Source organism: Triticum dicoccoides, chromosome 4A (genome assembly GCF_002162155.2).
Source record: "Triticum dicoccoides isolate Atlit2015 ecotype Zavitan chromosome 4A, WEW_v2.0, whole genome shotgun sequence".
In the NCBI taxonomy this organism is placed as follows: domain Eukaryota; kingdom Viridiplantae; phylum Streptophyta; class Magnoliopsida; order Poales; family Poaceae; genus Triticum; species Triticum dicoccoides.
In genome coordinates this window covers 57,616,910-57,631,985 of record NC_041386.1, presented here as the reverse complement: position 1 = coordinate 57,631,985, position 15,076 = coordinate 57,616,910, and the positions used below count along the sequence as shown (strand labels likewise).

Here is a 15,076-nt window from a genome sequence, read left to right as displayed (position 1 = left end):
TGAACTCTTCTCTTTTGTCTTATTTATTTGAAGAAGAAAAAGCAGTAGAGTCCTGCTGTTTTCCTAAAAGAAGAAATCTAGTGTGATTTTGACCAAGTTGTACTGTACAAAATATCTCGAGAGTATGAGCTTGCTTGGGCCAACTGCCAGCCTGCTTGCCGCTAAATGACACACGTGGTTGTCACTGTCTTCCCTTCTCCTCCTCCCGTAGTCAGGAGCTACTTATCCTCTCGTGTTGGAAAACTCCACATAGACACCAATACACCATAGATCACACCTCTACTCCTCCTCCTCCTCAGGATCGCAGCCTCCATGCAATGGCTTCCCTTACCACCACCGCCGCCGCTCCACATCTCTCCCATGCCTTGAGACGACGGCGCAACGCCGCCGTGCCTAGGCGAAGGCCCTCCTTCCGCTGCCAAAACCGCCTTCCCACCGAGCCGCCGATCGGCGGCGACGGAGGAGGAGGAGGAGGAAAGAAGAGGGCGTGGTGGGTGACCATGGCCGAGAGGGCGCACAGCGGCGTGGTGAAGGCCGGGATGGACGTGCGGGAGAGCCTGAGCCCGAAGCAGAAGGGGGACTGGAAGGACGTGGCGCTCATGAGCCTCTCCTTCGCCGTCTACGTCTACATCTCCCAGAGGATCGTGTGCACATACTGCGCCTGGGTCTCCATGATCAATCACTAGCTCAAATTTCTAGATGTATAGTCAAATATTTAGCGCCAACAAAGCCTCTGATGCTATCATTGTACTTGTAGTTCATCACTCTAGATGATCTAAGAAACTTTTTCTCGTGCAAGACATGATTCTGAGTTGAGAAGTTGCATACCGTCAGATCTTGGAAGAAGCAGGAAACAAAATTGGCAATTAATCTCAGGAAAAAAGAGGCATTCGCCTTACATACACCTCTGACAGATCGCGCCTATTCCTCGACACTGTACTACGCAAAGTAACTCCGTCCCAGCTGAGCTCAGTGGCCACTCACCACTACAGACCTGACTGACGAGAAGTCAGTCGTTGTGATTACTTATTAGATTAGCAGTAGTAAATCACTTTATTAGAGGCTAAACTAAACTAAAGTGACAGAGTTCATCTCTCCCCACTCCCGCCGGAAACCTTGGTTCCGGAAGAGGATGGTCAGTGCTCACGGCTGCCGCCGCGGCAAGGCGATGTTGCCGATGTCCTGCAGCGGCGAGCGCCTCGGGATGACGCTGGGCGAGTGCTTCACGCGGCAGATCAGCACGTGCTTCTCCTTCTCCTTGCCGCCGTCCTGCTGCTGCTGCTGCGGTGGCCGGTGGTGGTGCTGAGCCTTGGCTGCCCGCGGGTTCTCCATCCTGCAAGCCTCAGACCATGCTCTGCTGGGCAGGTTTGGGGTGGGGAAATGGGACTTGAAGGTGTGCAGCTTGCCTTGCAGCTCCGAGACCTTCTTCTGAAGCTCTTCAGCATGCTGCTCCGACGCCTGCGCGCGTTGTTTCCACTCCAGCATCTGGTGAATGTTAACAAGAATTTTCTTCAGATAACAAGTTAACAACATCACTGGCTTTAATGTGAACATCTGAAAATGTGTAGGTCTGGATCACAAGCAATACGAAAGGGTGTGCTCAACTCATTCTGAAACTTTTATAAAAAATACTCAGTCAGAAACTGAGATTTGTCCAGAGCCATGAACATGTAGTCCATTCCAAATAAAACTGCAAAGCAGTGTGTCTGAACATGCACTGTATAGGAGTATATAAAGACTTGTTCGTCATTGGATTCTGACAGGTTTTCACTTTCAGTTTCAGAAAAAAATCAGCACCAACCGAAATTCAGTGAATTTCAGTTATTTTGGCTTGCGTTTCAGTCAAAAGACCAAAATGTTCACATGAATTCAATTAGATATTTGTTTAAAAAAAATCTGAATTCGTGTGTACTAGTGAAATTGCTGAAATATTGTGGCCGAAAGGTAAATATTTCAGTGACTGTTGAATTAATGAAATTCAGTGAATTTTATCGAAATTTCACTGAAAGTGAAAACCATCTGACACATTCACTGTTTTGTTTTCAGAGAGAAGTAACTCCAGAGTAAGAAATCAAGGTTGTAATCTTTAGGCGCAATAACAGAACTCCTACTTGAAATGAGTACTCTTTTGTTTCAGCCAATCGATACATCTTTCTCTGAATTCCAAAAGTGGATGCATGTAAGTGTCATTAGTAATGTAAAGGACGATGCAGTTACCAGAGCCTCAACAACGTAAAATTACTTTTGTAAACCCAAGAAGCATTTCTAGGTACTGAAGACGCAAAGCATAATTAGAGGCTACTGACCTCAGAATTCAAGGAACCAAGACTGATGTCAGACGCAATGGCACGGCGCTGCCATGTATCCCTGGAAGACTGCAGCTCCTGCATCTCCAGCCTGACCTGCTCCAGCATGTCCTGCATCTCAGTCCATTGCTCTGATTCCGCTCTCACTTGCTTCATTATCTTCCCCACAATCTCCTTGCAGTCGCAGCAGCTTCCAGAGCGCACCAACTTGCAGTCTTCAGCCACAATCTGCATGGGGAAAAGATTTTAGCAGGACATAATTTAACTCAACTCAAGTTTTCTTTCGGTGCACGCACTCAAGGCATGCATGTAATGTAACATCTTTGGGCCATAAAAAGGAAGAATGTACAGAGTGAGAGAGCGCAATAAAAGTTTCCCCAGTATGTGTCAACCAAATCCAGCAGCCCTGCTGTGCGCATCCAAGCTGAAAGCCTATAATGGTGGATATCTCCGCCATAATCACAAACTGTATGATCTGTGAATGCAATGCCTCTTCAAACAAGAGAGGGTTGCCAATTCAAACTAACTTGAGTCAACAAATAAGTTTTGACAGTGCAATGAAAATGCGCACTTGAGCAGATCAGATGGTCCAGTGGCACAGTAGTTATTGCGGTAGTAGTTCTACAGTAACACACAATGAGCACCTCAATAGTATTCACTGGCCTTTGGGCCTGGCCCATGCCTTTTGCATAAGACAGGAAAGGCTAACTTTCTTCTTCTTGTTGTGGGCACCCCCGTCCTATTCACTGGTCATACATGGCCCAGATACATCATAAACCAAGCTGCCGCCATGTGCTATCTCTCTCTTGCAAAAAAAAGTGCAGTTCCTTTAAAGTTTCAAATTTGCACTCACATTGCATTTAAACATGCCCGTTGGGTGTGGGTGAACCATTCATAACAATCGGCCATGGCAACGTCACATTTCAGCACCAAAGTGCTTACTACTGCTAGATTATTATTTTCCTCTAGAACATAACCAACCATTTTTTGATAAAAACACGCAGTTCATAGAACTAGAACATTTTTTCTTTTTGTAGAACACAACCTGTGGTAATGATTTAAAATTGACAGAGGAGTATCTCACTGGCGCAGGTCTCGCACGAGCGACAGTACAAGAAAGGCAGCAGAATATTTCCAAATTCCAAGGCCCCGGACAATCTCCAAAAGCAAGGGGAAAGGGAGAAGCCTTGGCCCAGGACCACCAACGGCAACGGCACTGACTGACAGTGTGGGCCAACTAACAATCATTGACGGGTTCAAATCATATCATGGGAGATCATGCGGCAAAGCTATTTTTTGAATCGCCTACGGCTACGAGCTATAGTGTAGAAGAAACGAAGAATGGCCCCATCATCCCATCCACCACATCAACTCCTACAGTGGTTAACAGAAGCATACACTGCCGTCGTATCAATCCATGGATGATGATGGGTTTTGCTATTAATCTCTCGTGTTGGGTAGCTGCCGATCCATGGATTGGATGGATGGATGAATGATCCGTGGTGGACCCGGTGGATCGGATCAATTACTCATCTCCCTACGAAACCAGTGCAAAACCCTGTACATGCCATCCCCACAAAGACTCAGGCTTGCATTGCATGCATCCATGATCAATTACTCATCTTGGGCTAGCTGCAGGCCATTTCAAAACTCCGGGATGAGACAAATGGGACCCAGTCTGATCGTGGATTCATAATGCCGTCAAGTAGCTGACCAGTAGTTGCGCTGTACCCACCCGAGTCAACGACATTCGGGTGCTCAAGAGTAATCACGCAAAGTAGTAACTACGCTGGCTAAGACGGACACTAATCTTGATTTCGGTACGAAGCAATGGGATAATAAGATAAGCGAAGTGGGCTAGTGGAGCGCTGGGCGTGGTGGCTAAAACAGTATTATGAGCAGTAAGCAAGGAGCAAATTTGAATCCAACCTTCTGCGGGTGTTGATGCTTCTCGGAGGCCACGCTGGCGCCGAGCGAGGCGCTCTGCCGGAACGCCGCCGCGTTGCTGCCGTTGCTCGCGTTGCTGCTGCCGCTCCAGCTCCTCTGGCTGCACGCGCTCGCCTTCCGGCTGTGCCGGCTGCCGCACTTCCTGGACTGGCAGCCGGCGTTGTCCCCGCCGGCCGCGACGGCTTCCAGCCGCCGGCCGTACTCCGCCATCCTCTCGCGCATGCCATTCGACATCCCCTCCATCTTCACCCGCAGCATCTCCACCTGCAATGCGTACGTGCATCGTTCGCGCAAATGCTGCACCTTTAGTAATGGATCATCAAAGATCACAAGTTCACCACGGTTATTAAGATCGGCGGCACAGTGTACGTGTTAATCTGGACTGGACGCGTTACGTACGTCTGACAGATTGGCGCCGGGGACGTGGTCATCGCCGTCGCTGTGGTCGGCAGGCGGAGGCAGCGGTGGGGTTGCCGGGCGCGCGATCTCGCGGATGTCCTTGATGGTGGGCTCGGCGTCGGCTGGTGGCATCCTCTCGAGGCGCCGACGGAGCGAGGACGCTTGCCGATCGAAGTTCCGGCCGTGGCTCCGCCGCAGCTCCCGCATGCCGCTCATCGCCCTCCTCCCGCTCGCCTTCTCCACCCGGAGCTCCTGCATCATCTCCTCCAGGTCCTCGATCCCTTCCTCCAACGCCGCCGCCACGCCGACCTCGCCGCCTCCGTCTATCTTCTTCCTCCCCTGTTGCATCACCATAACCAACAGCAGTACGATCAACCACCAGTCCACGGTCATCAATCACTCTGTCGCAACGAATCAGGCAATAAGTCCGATCGGGACGACCAAAAAGGCGGGTGCTTTGACGCGCCGTACCGAGGCGAGCGTCTCGACGGCGGTCTTGAGGGCGGCCTCCATCTGGCCGCGGTGGCAGTCGAGCTTGCGGAGGGCGACCTCGCGCTCCATCCGGAGGAAGTTGCACTCGGCGCGGAGGATCTCCGCCTGGAACCGCCACTTCTCCTCCTGCTCCGCGGCGTCCTCCCGCGCGGCCGCGCGGGAGCAGGGCGGCGACGGCGGCGCCGACTCCAGCCCGCGCACGCGGCGCTCCATCTCGAACAGCGCGCCGAGGTTGACCACCTTGGGCGCCGGGCGGGGCTGCTGCTGCGGCCGGGCCGCGCTCCGGCTCGGCCTCCCGCCCGCCGCCGACGACCTCCTCGCCAGGTTAAGGATCCGCGGCGTGACCGTCGCCGTCGCCGCCGCGTGCTGGGCCCTGGCCGGCCGCCGCGCCGACATCGAGGGCGCTCGCTCGCTCGCCTGGTTTGAACCGAACGCGGACGGCAGGGCGCGGGTGGCGAGGGGTGCGTGCGGATGTGGACGGATGGGCGTGGCGTGGCGTGGGTTCGATGGGGCGGGGGGGCTTATGTGGCAACGGTCGGGTGCTTTTGGTGGTGCGGGGAAGGCGATGGTCGGAGGGGGAAAAGAGGCAGGGCAGGGCAGGGCAGGGGAATGGAGGCGGTGTGTCTCGTTTTCCGTGAAAAGCCGCAATTTGAAAGGATCTTTGCGCGGAAATGACCGCCGTGCCCCGGCCCCGGCCCCAGACCGGCCGGGACTCCGACGCGACGGCGATTGTGCAATGACTAACTGCTTGCTTGGTTGATGATGGTGCGAGGGGACGGACGGGATCGAGCGGACAGCCGCAACTGCTACAGTAGTAGTTTTGGGAGCCCTGGGCCGGGCGTGGTGGCAGGGATGGACATTTGGCAACTTTGGTTTCTGCGCAGCAGCAGCGGCCACTGGTGCAGCGCAAAGCTGCGGCAGCATCTTTCTTTCAAACGATTTTTTTATACCATTAGTTGTGTCTCATTATTCAGTTTTATTATTAGAAAATACAACTGCTCAAAATGTCATTGTTCTGTGAGATGCATGCTCAAAAATACCATTAGATATCTAAAAAATGTCATTGTTTCATTAGATGTTTGCTCAAAAATGTCATTAAACAGCGTTATTGTCAGCTCAAACTCGTTGACCATGTTATATGATAAAGTACCCTTAGACCCACATGTCAGTTCTCTCCATCTCACAATGGTAAGTATGGGGCTCCACATGTCAGAGCATCTCCAGCCGTTGGCCCCCCAGGGGGCGCCTAAAATCGCCGCCTGGGGGTGAGCCGGCGCAAAAAATGGGCCTGGGGGCGAGTTGGTCCCCAACCGCCGGCCCCAGGCCCACCCCCAGGCGCGATTAAATAAAGAAAAAGTATAACAAATTTCGGCACAGTTCGGCGAAGTTCGGCTAAACACGATAAATTTCGGCCAACTTGAGCATATATTTGGACAAAGTTCGCCGATTTTCATTACATAGCAAATATATAAACTAATCTAAAATAAACTTGCTGAACACTGAGTAGTCGCCGTCGTCGGCGCCATCCTCGTCGTCGGCCTTCTCCTCCTTGACGCGGGCGCTCCTGCTGGACCCGGTGTCGCCATGGCAGACTGGTGGCGGCGGTGGCACGTCGTCGTCGTCGCTGTCGTCGATGACGACGACTCCTCCTTCGTCGCGGCCTCGGCGGCGCTCCGCGAAGCGCTGCAGGGCGGCGCACTGGCGCTCCATCGCCATCTTGAGGGAGTCCTGGCGTGCCCATTCAAGGGCCGCGTCGTCGTCGCGCTCGACCTCGCCGTGCTCCGTCTTCACGGCAGCGAGCCCCGACTCTGCCTTCACCGGCGCGAGCCCCGGCTCCGTCTTTGGCTTGACGAAGCGCGGAGGAGGAGCCGACGAGGAGGCGCGCCGGCCGCCCTCGTTGATGACGATGCCGGCGCTGCGAGTGCGTCGGCCGAGCGGCGACTCCGCCGCGGGTTCGGCCTTGACGCCGAGCAGCGCCGGAGTGCTGGAGGAGTGCGAGGAAGAGCGCGAGGAGGAAGAAGAAGAGGAGGAGCCGAACCTCCTTGGCGCCCATGGTCGGTCGAGTCGGTGCTGCGCCTGGGCGGCCGCCCTCGCTGGGGGGTACGCCAACGGCGGGTCGTTGCCGCCCTTGAGGTGCGTCAGCACGCCCTCGAGTGTGCGGCCGGGGACGCCCCACCACAGGTGGCGCCCCTCGCTGTTCTTCAGGCCGCCGACCACCGCCGCGCCGTTGGTGGACGCCAGCCGCTGCTGCTGACGGTGCTCGAAGTACGCCGCCCAAGCCGCATGGTTGTCGGCGGCGTACTGGGGGAGGGAGAGTTGGGCGTCCGTGAGGGAGGCGCGCACGACGTCAACCTCCTCGGCGAAGTACCCGGGTTTGGCCACGGCGTCGGGCAGCGGGGGAATGGGCACTCCCCCATTGCTGAGCTTCCAGCCCGTCGGCCCGCCGCGCATGTCCGGCGCCGCCGGGATGTTCGTCTGGAATAGGAGCCAAGACTCCTGTTCGCGGAGCGAGCGGCGGCCGAAGCCGTTGACCGTCGCCTCGTCTCCGAGGAAACGTTCGGCCATCGAGAGGGGAGGGAGAGCGAGGGCTCGACGGCGACGCTCGGGAGAAGGGGGCTCGGCGGCGGCTCTCGGAAGAGGCAGAGCTCGGCGGCTAGGGCGGCTAGGGTTAGGGCTGGTGTGGCTAGAGGCGTGGGAAGCCACCGGCTTTATATAGCCGCGCCGCGCCCGTGTGTATGCATGCGAGGGAGGGGAGGCGTCAGCGCCGTCCCGTGACGCGCCGCCCGTGAAGAATCAATGGTAAGGCTAACCGGCGGCAGCCTTGCCATTGATTTCCCGCGGGAAACCGAGGCGTGGGGGGAAGACGACGCGCGGTGTCACTGATGCGGCGGGCCCGTGGCTCTTTCACGCCAAAACCGCTCGCCCCGGCATCCCCGAGCGCCCTCCAGCGCGCCGGGTTCGGCCTGGGTCCGCCGGCGCTAATTTTGGCCCAGGCCGGCGAAAATCGGGCTCCTGGGACGCGACTGGGCCGATTTTTCTGCGCCGGCGTGAAAAAATCGTCTGAAGTGGCCTTTCTGGGGGCGCGGCTGGAGATGCTCTTAGAATTAAGCAAGCGAATAATTTTAGAGAAAAATAAGAACACCGTTGGTATCAAATGGGACGCACACTTTATCGTAGCGAGATACAGGAAGAGCCGACATGTTGCTCCATAGGTATTTTGAACGGTACAACAAAGCAAATGAGATTTGAGCTGACAGTAATGATGTCCAGTGATAGTTTATGTGCCTAACGATTTTTAAGCAGTTGAAATTCCTAATGACAAAAGTGAGCAGTGGGACATAACCAATGACATAAATGATAAAACCCCCTTTTTTTGTTTCATGGGATATTCCTCCATCAGCCTGTTGAAGTATCATCCCATCTACTCTTTCCTGTTTGGTAGGCTCGTTGGCTTGTTGTTTACATGCATTAGGGCTAGTTTGAATTGTGGTGTTATCCAGGTTTTCGTCTCATGGGGCATGTTTGGATGACGAACGTGTGCAGTGGGTTTTTTGGTAATGCGTGAACTTGCTTTTCTCTCTTTTCCATCTCTCGTGCTCTGTATACCAGTGTATTTCCATTATGCTTAATGAAAAGGGCATAGCCCGATTCAAATTTTTTGTTACAAAACATTTAAAAATGAATGTGAGCCAAATGCAGCTAGTACTAAACATTTTGCGTATATTATATGGCAATCTACGATGTTCCGTTTGGCAGTTCAAACTTCACGAGCTCAATCACAGCAATGAGGTGCCCACTTGTGTACCTGGGCATGCCGAATTAACGTGCAGACCCGTTTACGAGTGGTACTACGACTGGGAGCTGTGCACGGCACGACAATGCATAACAGGGAAATTAATTGGACGGTTTCGCGTGAGCGAACATCACATATGGCAGCAAAGTAGCTTAGCTTTCAACGAAGGCAGAATCGAGCATTCAATCATTCATTCCTTCATCGCCAACTTCGGGAGTGTGTACGTACTCCTACAGAGCCGCGATGGAACCGCGCATGCATCATCCTCAAAAAGCCTAGATTCTCACGGCGGCCTAGCTAGCTAGGCCGGTACAGTGTCAGTGCCAGTCCTACTCCGAGTCCTTGGCGTCCAGAAAAAGGTACGTGCGCGCAAGGCTAGCTAGAGCCCGATGCACGGCGCCTCAGCCGCCCGCGGTGACCGCGCCCGCGCCATGCCATTGCCGCCGCCGGGCCGTGTCACGCGGCGACGTAGCGCATGCCGCCCCGCTCGGCGTGTCTGCCACGCCACGCCGGCCCGGCGCGCGCACCCGACTGCATCTAGTCAGGCGCAGAGGCAGAGGCAGACCGGGTGTGCGGCTGAGCTCGGGCGCTGCGCCCAGACATTTTTAAAAATGATCCGGCCGCTGGGTCGAGCCGGGTCTGGGGAGGCCGTAGTTAATGCGGCCGTTTTGCCACGCCTCGGGCGCGCAGGTCGGCCGGGCCTGCATCGGGCGCGCTCCGCCCCGCCCCGCCGCGAGTGACACGCGGGACCGGGCGGACCAGCGCTGCCGCTGCGCTTCGACGGAGGTCCTCGCCTGTCGTCTCGGGGCGCGGCCAGTTCAAAACGCGACGCCGACGTGGCTCCGGCCGGTGGGCGCCTCCTGGGTGCCGTGCAGCTCGGCTGGCTGGTTCCTAGTAGTTGGAGGCATGTGGAGCGGCTGAGCGGCGGCAGGCAGGCAGGCAGGCACGTTTTGAACTGGCAGCGGGGAGGACGACGAGGATGTGCGTGAGAGGGGTCCGTTAATTGTCCGTCTGCGAGACTGCGACGGCAGGGGCACGCCGACGCAGGTGCTGGTCCGTCGTTGGCCTCGGTCGAAAATTTGAAGTCGCACGCCGGTGCAAGTCGACGCCCGGCACGACAAAACGTCGTGCGGCGGAGCACGTACGAGTCCGACCTCCGACGGACGACCGTCGCGGCGAAACTGGGAGCTGACTGCCGGGCCGGATTCGGCATGGGGTCCTAGTATAATCACCGCGGATGAGGGGGCCGGCCGCTAGCTAGGTGCACGAAGGATACTAGCAGTAGAAAAACTTTAGCACCGGAAACCGTGCATCAACAACGATATAAGGGCATGGCCAATGCTCCAGCTTGGACCAGTGCCCCGCGGGTACACGTCGGACTAGCAGACGATGTGGAGGAGAATGGATGGATGGATTGCACCGGACGTCGTCCATATTCCTCCTCACAATCGCGCAAAGCACATGCGTACAGTGGACTAGCGTTCAGCGTACACAAGTACACAACTAAAGTCTAAGCCCTCTGCCTGCCTGCACATGTGTTTGTACGTCCGTCTTCCCATTCATATTCAAATTTTCAAACCGACATACAATCAACCACAGTGAGAGGGACTATGGTATCTCCAGCCTACCAAAGTTCAGGTCATGGTGCTCGCATGCATTTATTTCTATATTTATTTCAGGATTTTCAGTGATGCGTATTTAGTGAGAGGAGGGAGACGTTCCCGTCTTGATATGCCGGATCAGTCTTTCGAAGGTGCTCATAGGGGTAGGGTATGCGTGTGTGCATTCATAGGGGTGAGTGTATACGCGTGTATATGATCGCTTGCGTCTATACTATGTTCAAAAAAAAATACATGTAAAAAGTCTCCGCACAATGATTTGAAGGAGTACATGGGTGTTCTTTTTTTTTTCGTATGTCAGTACATGGGGTGCCAAGGCAGTGGCGGCTCCAGGAATTTGCAACCGGGTATTCATGTGTATTCATTTTGCCAAAATCATTGTTGTTTTTTGAAAATTATTACTGTTTTGCCAAAATTAGCACTGTTTTGTAAAAGTCATGGGTATTCACATGAAGACCCAACAATACTCCTAGTGCCGCCCATGTGCCGAGGGTACTTTTGAACTAGTAAATATTACCAAAACTCCCTAAAAAGTACCCCTGGGCTAAACACCCTCTATAAAACAGAGTATAAAATGGGCAAAACTTGTGTAGTACTACTGGAAAACAAACTACATGTCCGCGGTGCAATAAGGGTAGTTGAATCCTGGTGTTATAACTCTGGCGTTCACGGAGGAACATTTAAGGTAGGCCCCTTTTTGCCCGACCAAAGAAACATCTTGCATCACTATGCCATCGCAATGGACAGCGCTGCTGCAAATGAATTTCACCGCGACTTTCGATGAACTGGTTCCGTGTATGTTGTTGTAGCGTATGTCACTTATGGCAACAGCTGATTCCTGAAAAAAAAGAAAAGTTTTGCTGTGTGTTAAACAATTTTTTCTGAGGAGGATGTTAAAAACTTGTCAGCTGCTACTCTGCTAGTAGAAAGATGTGGATGAGAAATTATGGAAAGAGATTTGGATTTACAGTACCTCTTCGGAGCATGGTTTCTTGGAGTCACAGTAGTTCTGGTCAATGATGATAGGGTTAGTGACATTGTACATCTTTATGTCTTGGAAAATAATCCTCTCTGCAGACCCTTCTCCTCCCTGTCAGTGGAATCATAAGAAGCATTGACCCCGTAAGCGTAGAATATACTATACTAGTAGTATTTGTAATGGGGTGGCAGATGATTGTACGGGCGAATATTCAGGCAACTGAACTGTATTTGTAACGAGAGCACGTAGAGTACTACCATGGTGCTCAAATTTCAAAAACGCAAGAGATTTTGGAGGTTTCCGTGGCATGGCAGCGAGGCGAGGAGGTCATGCATTACCTGCCATGTTTTGATCCGCACACCGTTGGTTGTGCCCACCAGCGTGGCCTTCTCCACCAGCACGTCAGAGACATGGGCCCGCGATTTGTTCGCTCCTAGGCTGCCAATGCTGCCGGGCGACGGCAACCAATGCCAACAGAACGTCAGAGGCTCAGAAAACCCTTTGTACTACAGTGTCTTATATCTCAGTGGCTTCTAGCGAGCGTCAAATTCAAATTAGTGTTGACCATTTGGACAGTGGAGGCGTCAAATACAAATACGAACCTTATTCCATGGCCCGGCCCACAATATATGCCTGATGCCCACACAAACTCAGAGCCAGACACAATGGATATGCAGTCATCACCTGCAGGAAGTTCACAATAGCAAGCAAAGAAAAACTGTTACCAACCAAAGCTTGATGATGTTTTCATGCATATGTATCTGCATTGGAGTGTACCTGTGCTGATGATGCAGTTGGTTATGGACACCTCTCTGCTGTTGGATACGTGGATCCCGTCGGTGTTGGGGCTCCACCCCGGCGCGGTGACGAACAGCCGCGAGACGGCGGCTTTCCAGCAGTTGGCGATCACGACGTGCATCTGCATGCTGTCCTTTACCTCCAGGTCGTCCACCACCAGATGGTCGCAGCTCCTGAAGTACAGGGCCTGCAAATTTTGCACACCGATGAACAACATTCCCTCCCGGTACTACGTACATATGCAACCAGGAGAAGTCTCGGGGTCAAGAGCGTACCGTCGGGCCGGCGACGCATTTCTGACGGAAGAGGGGGGAGAAGATGCAGGTTCGGCGAGTCAGGTTCCCTCTGTCGCAGAAATGTACTACTATACAGCGGAAGCGGAGGTACGGGGAGCACGCGCTTACCATGGATTTGTTGACCTTGCACGAGTTGATCCACCACTCCTGCCCGTGCCCGTTGAGCGTCCCGCCGCCCATGACGTGCAGGCTGTCGACGTCCTCGAACGTGATCCACCGCTCCCGGCGGTCGCCGTCCAGCCACACCGACCGGTTCGACGGCGCCTCCAGCGTTCCCCTGATCTGGTCACCCGCGAGACAAAACGTCACGCACAGAGCATGCAGAAGGAGAGCGGTATGCGTAGTATCGTGATCGATCAGCAGTAGACTCACCATTGCCGTGATCGTGGTAGCCCTGCAGGGGCCGGTGAAGCTGACGGGCATGAGGAGGTAGGCCTTCCCCTCGGGCACGAGGAGCAGGGACGGGTCGGAGGAGGAGTTGCAGGCGTCCTTCCACGCCGCGAGAAACGCCTGTAACGCACGCACGGGTCATGACCGGAGTGCTTGACTGTTACATGGAGAGCTCGGAGAAAAACAGAGCAGCTCTGGGTGGCTAGCTGGTTTCACGTACCTCGGTGGCGTCGCCGCCGGCCGAGGCGCCGTAGTCGTCGACGTCGAATACCATCGGCGGCGGCACTGGGCTGAGATCCCGCGCACCGGCGTCCGGACTCTCTGCGGCCGGGCCATAGGCCGATTCGGGAGGGAGGGCTACGGACTCCGAACTGGCGTGCGGAAACATGTAAAGAAGAACTGATACGGTAGTAATGGAGGCCAAGAGAAACTTCCTGGGACCCATCGGTGCAACTCGGGGAGGAGATCAACTCGGTGATTATGGAGGAGGAGAGGAAGGGACGAGCACCTCGCAGTTGCAGATAAATATATAATCGTTCCTCTTGCATTGTACTGCATGTATAGGACGTGCAATTACTGCTGGCCTGTTCATCTTGGATCACCATCCTGATCCGATATGTTGATGAAGGAAATCTGAGGGAGACATGAATTGGTTGCCATTCACGTGGTAAATGTTTGTAGAATAATTAGCTAAAAGCAAGTAGGACTAAATTGATGCTAAACTTAGCATCCGATGGCAACTGATAATAATTGTTTTTACAATTTTTTTTTAAAGTTTTCCTTCTTTTATCACTCACTACCGTCTTGTCATAATGCGATGCCAAGCGATGGAGTAAGTTACCTATCTTTTCTTTTTATCTAAAAATGGAGTAAATTTAAGAGAAAAATTATGTTTTTGGTCCCTTAAATTCCCCAAAAATATAGACTTGGTCCCTCAAGACTTTTGGTAGACATTTGGTCCTACAAGTCTCAAAACCGAGTAACTTTGTTCCAAAATCAGATTTTGACCACGTTGACCAGGTTTGGTTTCTCTTCTAGTGAGCATGACCCTGCACTTTTCAGTCATACATCTGGCAGTAAATTTGAGAAACAACAAACAAATCAAAAATGCTAATATTTTTGGCATCCAATATGCTCAAGTGCTCAAGGTGCGTGCTAATTTTCATAGTGTTTGAACACTCGAGGAGCTCATAGCAAGAACAATAATAATACAAATCTACTCTAGGTGAACTGTAAATTCAAATAAATAGCAAATAAATAAAGAAAAACTTAAATGTTGTGGAAACCAAGATGCTTGGGGTGCACTAGGTGCATGTAAAGTTTTGTGGTCAAATAACATCCGAGGAGATCTATAAAAAACAATTTTTGGCTTTTTTATGAGCCATAATTTTTTTTCACGAGCTCCTTGAATGTTAAAACACCACACAAATATTCATGCACCTAGCGCACCCAAGAATCTTGCTTTCCACAAAATTCGCGATTTTTGTGATTTTTTTGCTATTGTTTGAATTTACTGTTCACATAGAATAGATCTGTATTTGCTCCGAGCTCCTCGTGTGTCCAAACACAACGAAAATTTGCACGTACCTTGAGCACTTGAGCATATTGGATGCTCAAAAAAAAAATATCAGTTTTTTACTATTTTTTTTAAATTTATTGTTCATCCATCAAACCCGGTGAGCGTGGTCAAAATCTGGTTTGGACCAAACTTATCCAGTTTTGAGAACTGGAGATCCAAATGTCTACCAACAAATCTTGAGGGACCAAGTCTAAACTTTTGGGGAACTTGAGGGATCAAAAACATACTTCTCTCTAAATTTAAAGTATTCCATCTTTGATTTATTACCACCTTACAATAATGCGATGCCAAGTAATGGAGTATCACTCAAAAGAGAGGGGTGATTTAATGCGTCCACCTTCTTATGAGGAGTTCGGCTCTAAGAGTGTTCATCTTTTTTCTTTGAAAAAAGTTGCTTAAACAAACCCATGCGATTCAGGAAAAAGGAAAAACTTTCCATGGTTACTGATGTGACGAACAAGCCGCTCATGGCCTGGTT

General features: G+C 52.5%; 3 protein-coding genes across 3 annotated transcripts; 1 reads left to right on the top strand and 2 right to left on the bottom strand.

Annotated features, from left to right (window-relative positions):
• The first annotated feature begins 248 nt into the window (after positions 1 to 248).
• Positions 249 to 816, top strand: LOC119284950. The gene has a single exon (XM_037564137.1). It carries the CDS (start codon positions 318 to 320, stop codon positions 684 to 686), a length of 369 nt encoding a protein of 122 aa, XP_037420034.1. The 5' UTR covers positions 249 to 317; the 3' UTR covers positions 687 to 816.
• Positions 817 to 844: 28 nt separating this feature from the next.
• Positions 845 to 5,540, bottom strand: LOC119284949. Its single transcript, XM_037564135.1, has 5 exons — positions 5,124 to 5,540; positions 4,653 to 4,991; positions 4,236 to 4,517; positions 2,307 to 2,534; positions 845 to 1,485 (listed from the first exon to the last, which is right to left on the bottom strand). Exons 1-5 carry the CDS (start codon positions 5,538 to 5,540, stop codon positions 1,144 to 1,146), a joined length of 1,608 nt encoding a protein of 535 aa, XP_037420032.1. The 3' UTR covers positions 845 to 1,143.
• A 5,392-nt stretch (positions 5,541 to 10,932) lies between these two features.
• Positions 10,933 to 13,499, bottom strand: LOC119288672 (polygalacturonase-like). Its single transcript, XM_037568245.1, has 9 exons — positions 13,240 to 13,499; positions 13,002 to 13,139; positions 12,738 to 12,911; positions 12,609 to 12,629; positions 12,313 to 12,520; positions 12,138 to 12,219; positions 11,874 to 11,982; positions 11,530 to 11,646; positions 10,933 to 11,394 (listed from the first exon to the last, which is right to left on the bottom strand). The coding sequence occupies exons 1-9, from the start codon at positions 13,462 to 13,464 to the stop codon at positions 11,167 to 11,169; spliced, it is 1,302 nt and encodes a 433-aa protein (XP_037424142.1). The 5' UTR covers positions 13,465 to 13,499; the 3' UTR covers positions 10,933 to 11,166.
• Positions 13,500 to 15,076: the final 1,577 nt, after the last annotated feature.

Bases quoted from the DNA above. Each gene is read 5' to 3' on its own strand.
- LOC119284950 (XM_037564137.1), top strand. From the start codon at position 318: ATGGCTTCCCTTACCACCACCGCCGCCGCTCCACATCTCTCCCATGCC.
- LOC119288672 (XM_037568245.1), bottom strand. From the start codon at position 13,464: ATGGGTCCCAGGAAGTTTCTCTTGGCCTCCATTACTACCGTATCAGTT. The intron at 13,140-13,239 runs GTACGTGAAACC...CGTGCGTTACAG, and splicing joins CCGGCGGCGACGCCACCGAG to GCGTTTCTCGCGGCGTGGAA. The intron at 11,647-11,873 runs GTAATGCATGAC...TTCCACTGACAG, and splicing joins TGCGGATCAAAACATGGCAG to GGAGGAGAAGGGTCTGCAGA.
- LOC119284949 (XM_037564135.1), bottom strand. From the start codon at position 5,540: ATGTCGGCGCGGCGGCCGGCCAGGGCCCAGCACGCGGCGGCGACGGCG. The intron at 4,518-4,652 runs GTACGTAACGCG...TACGCATTGCAG, and splicing joins CCGGCGCCAATCTGTCAGAC to GTGGAGATGCTGCGGGTGAA. The intron at 2,535-4,235 runs GTTGGATTCAAA...TTCCCCATGCAG, and splicing joins AGCATCAACACCCGCAGAAG to ATTGTGGCTGAAGACTGCAA.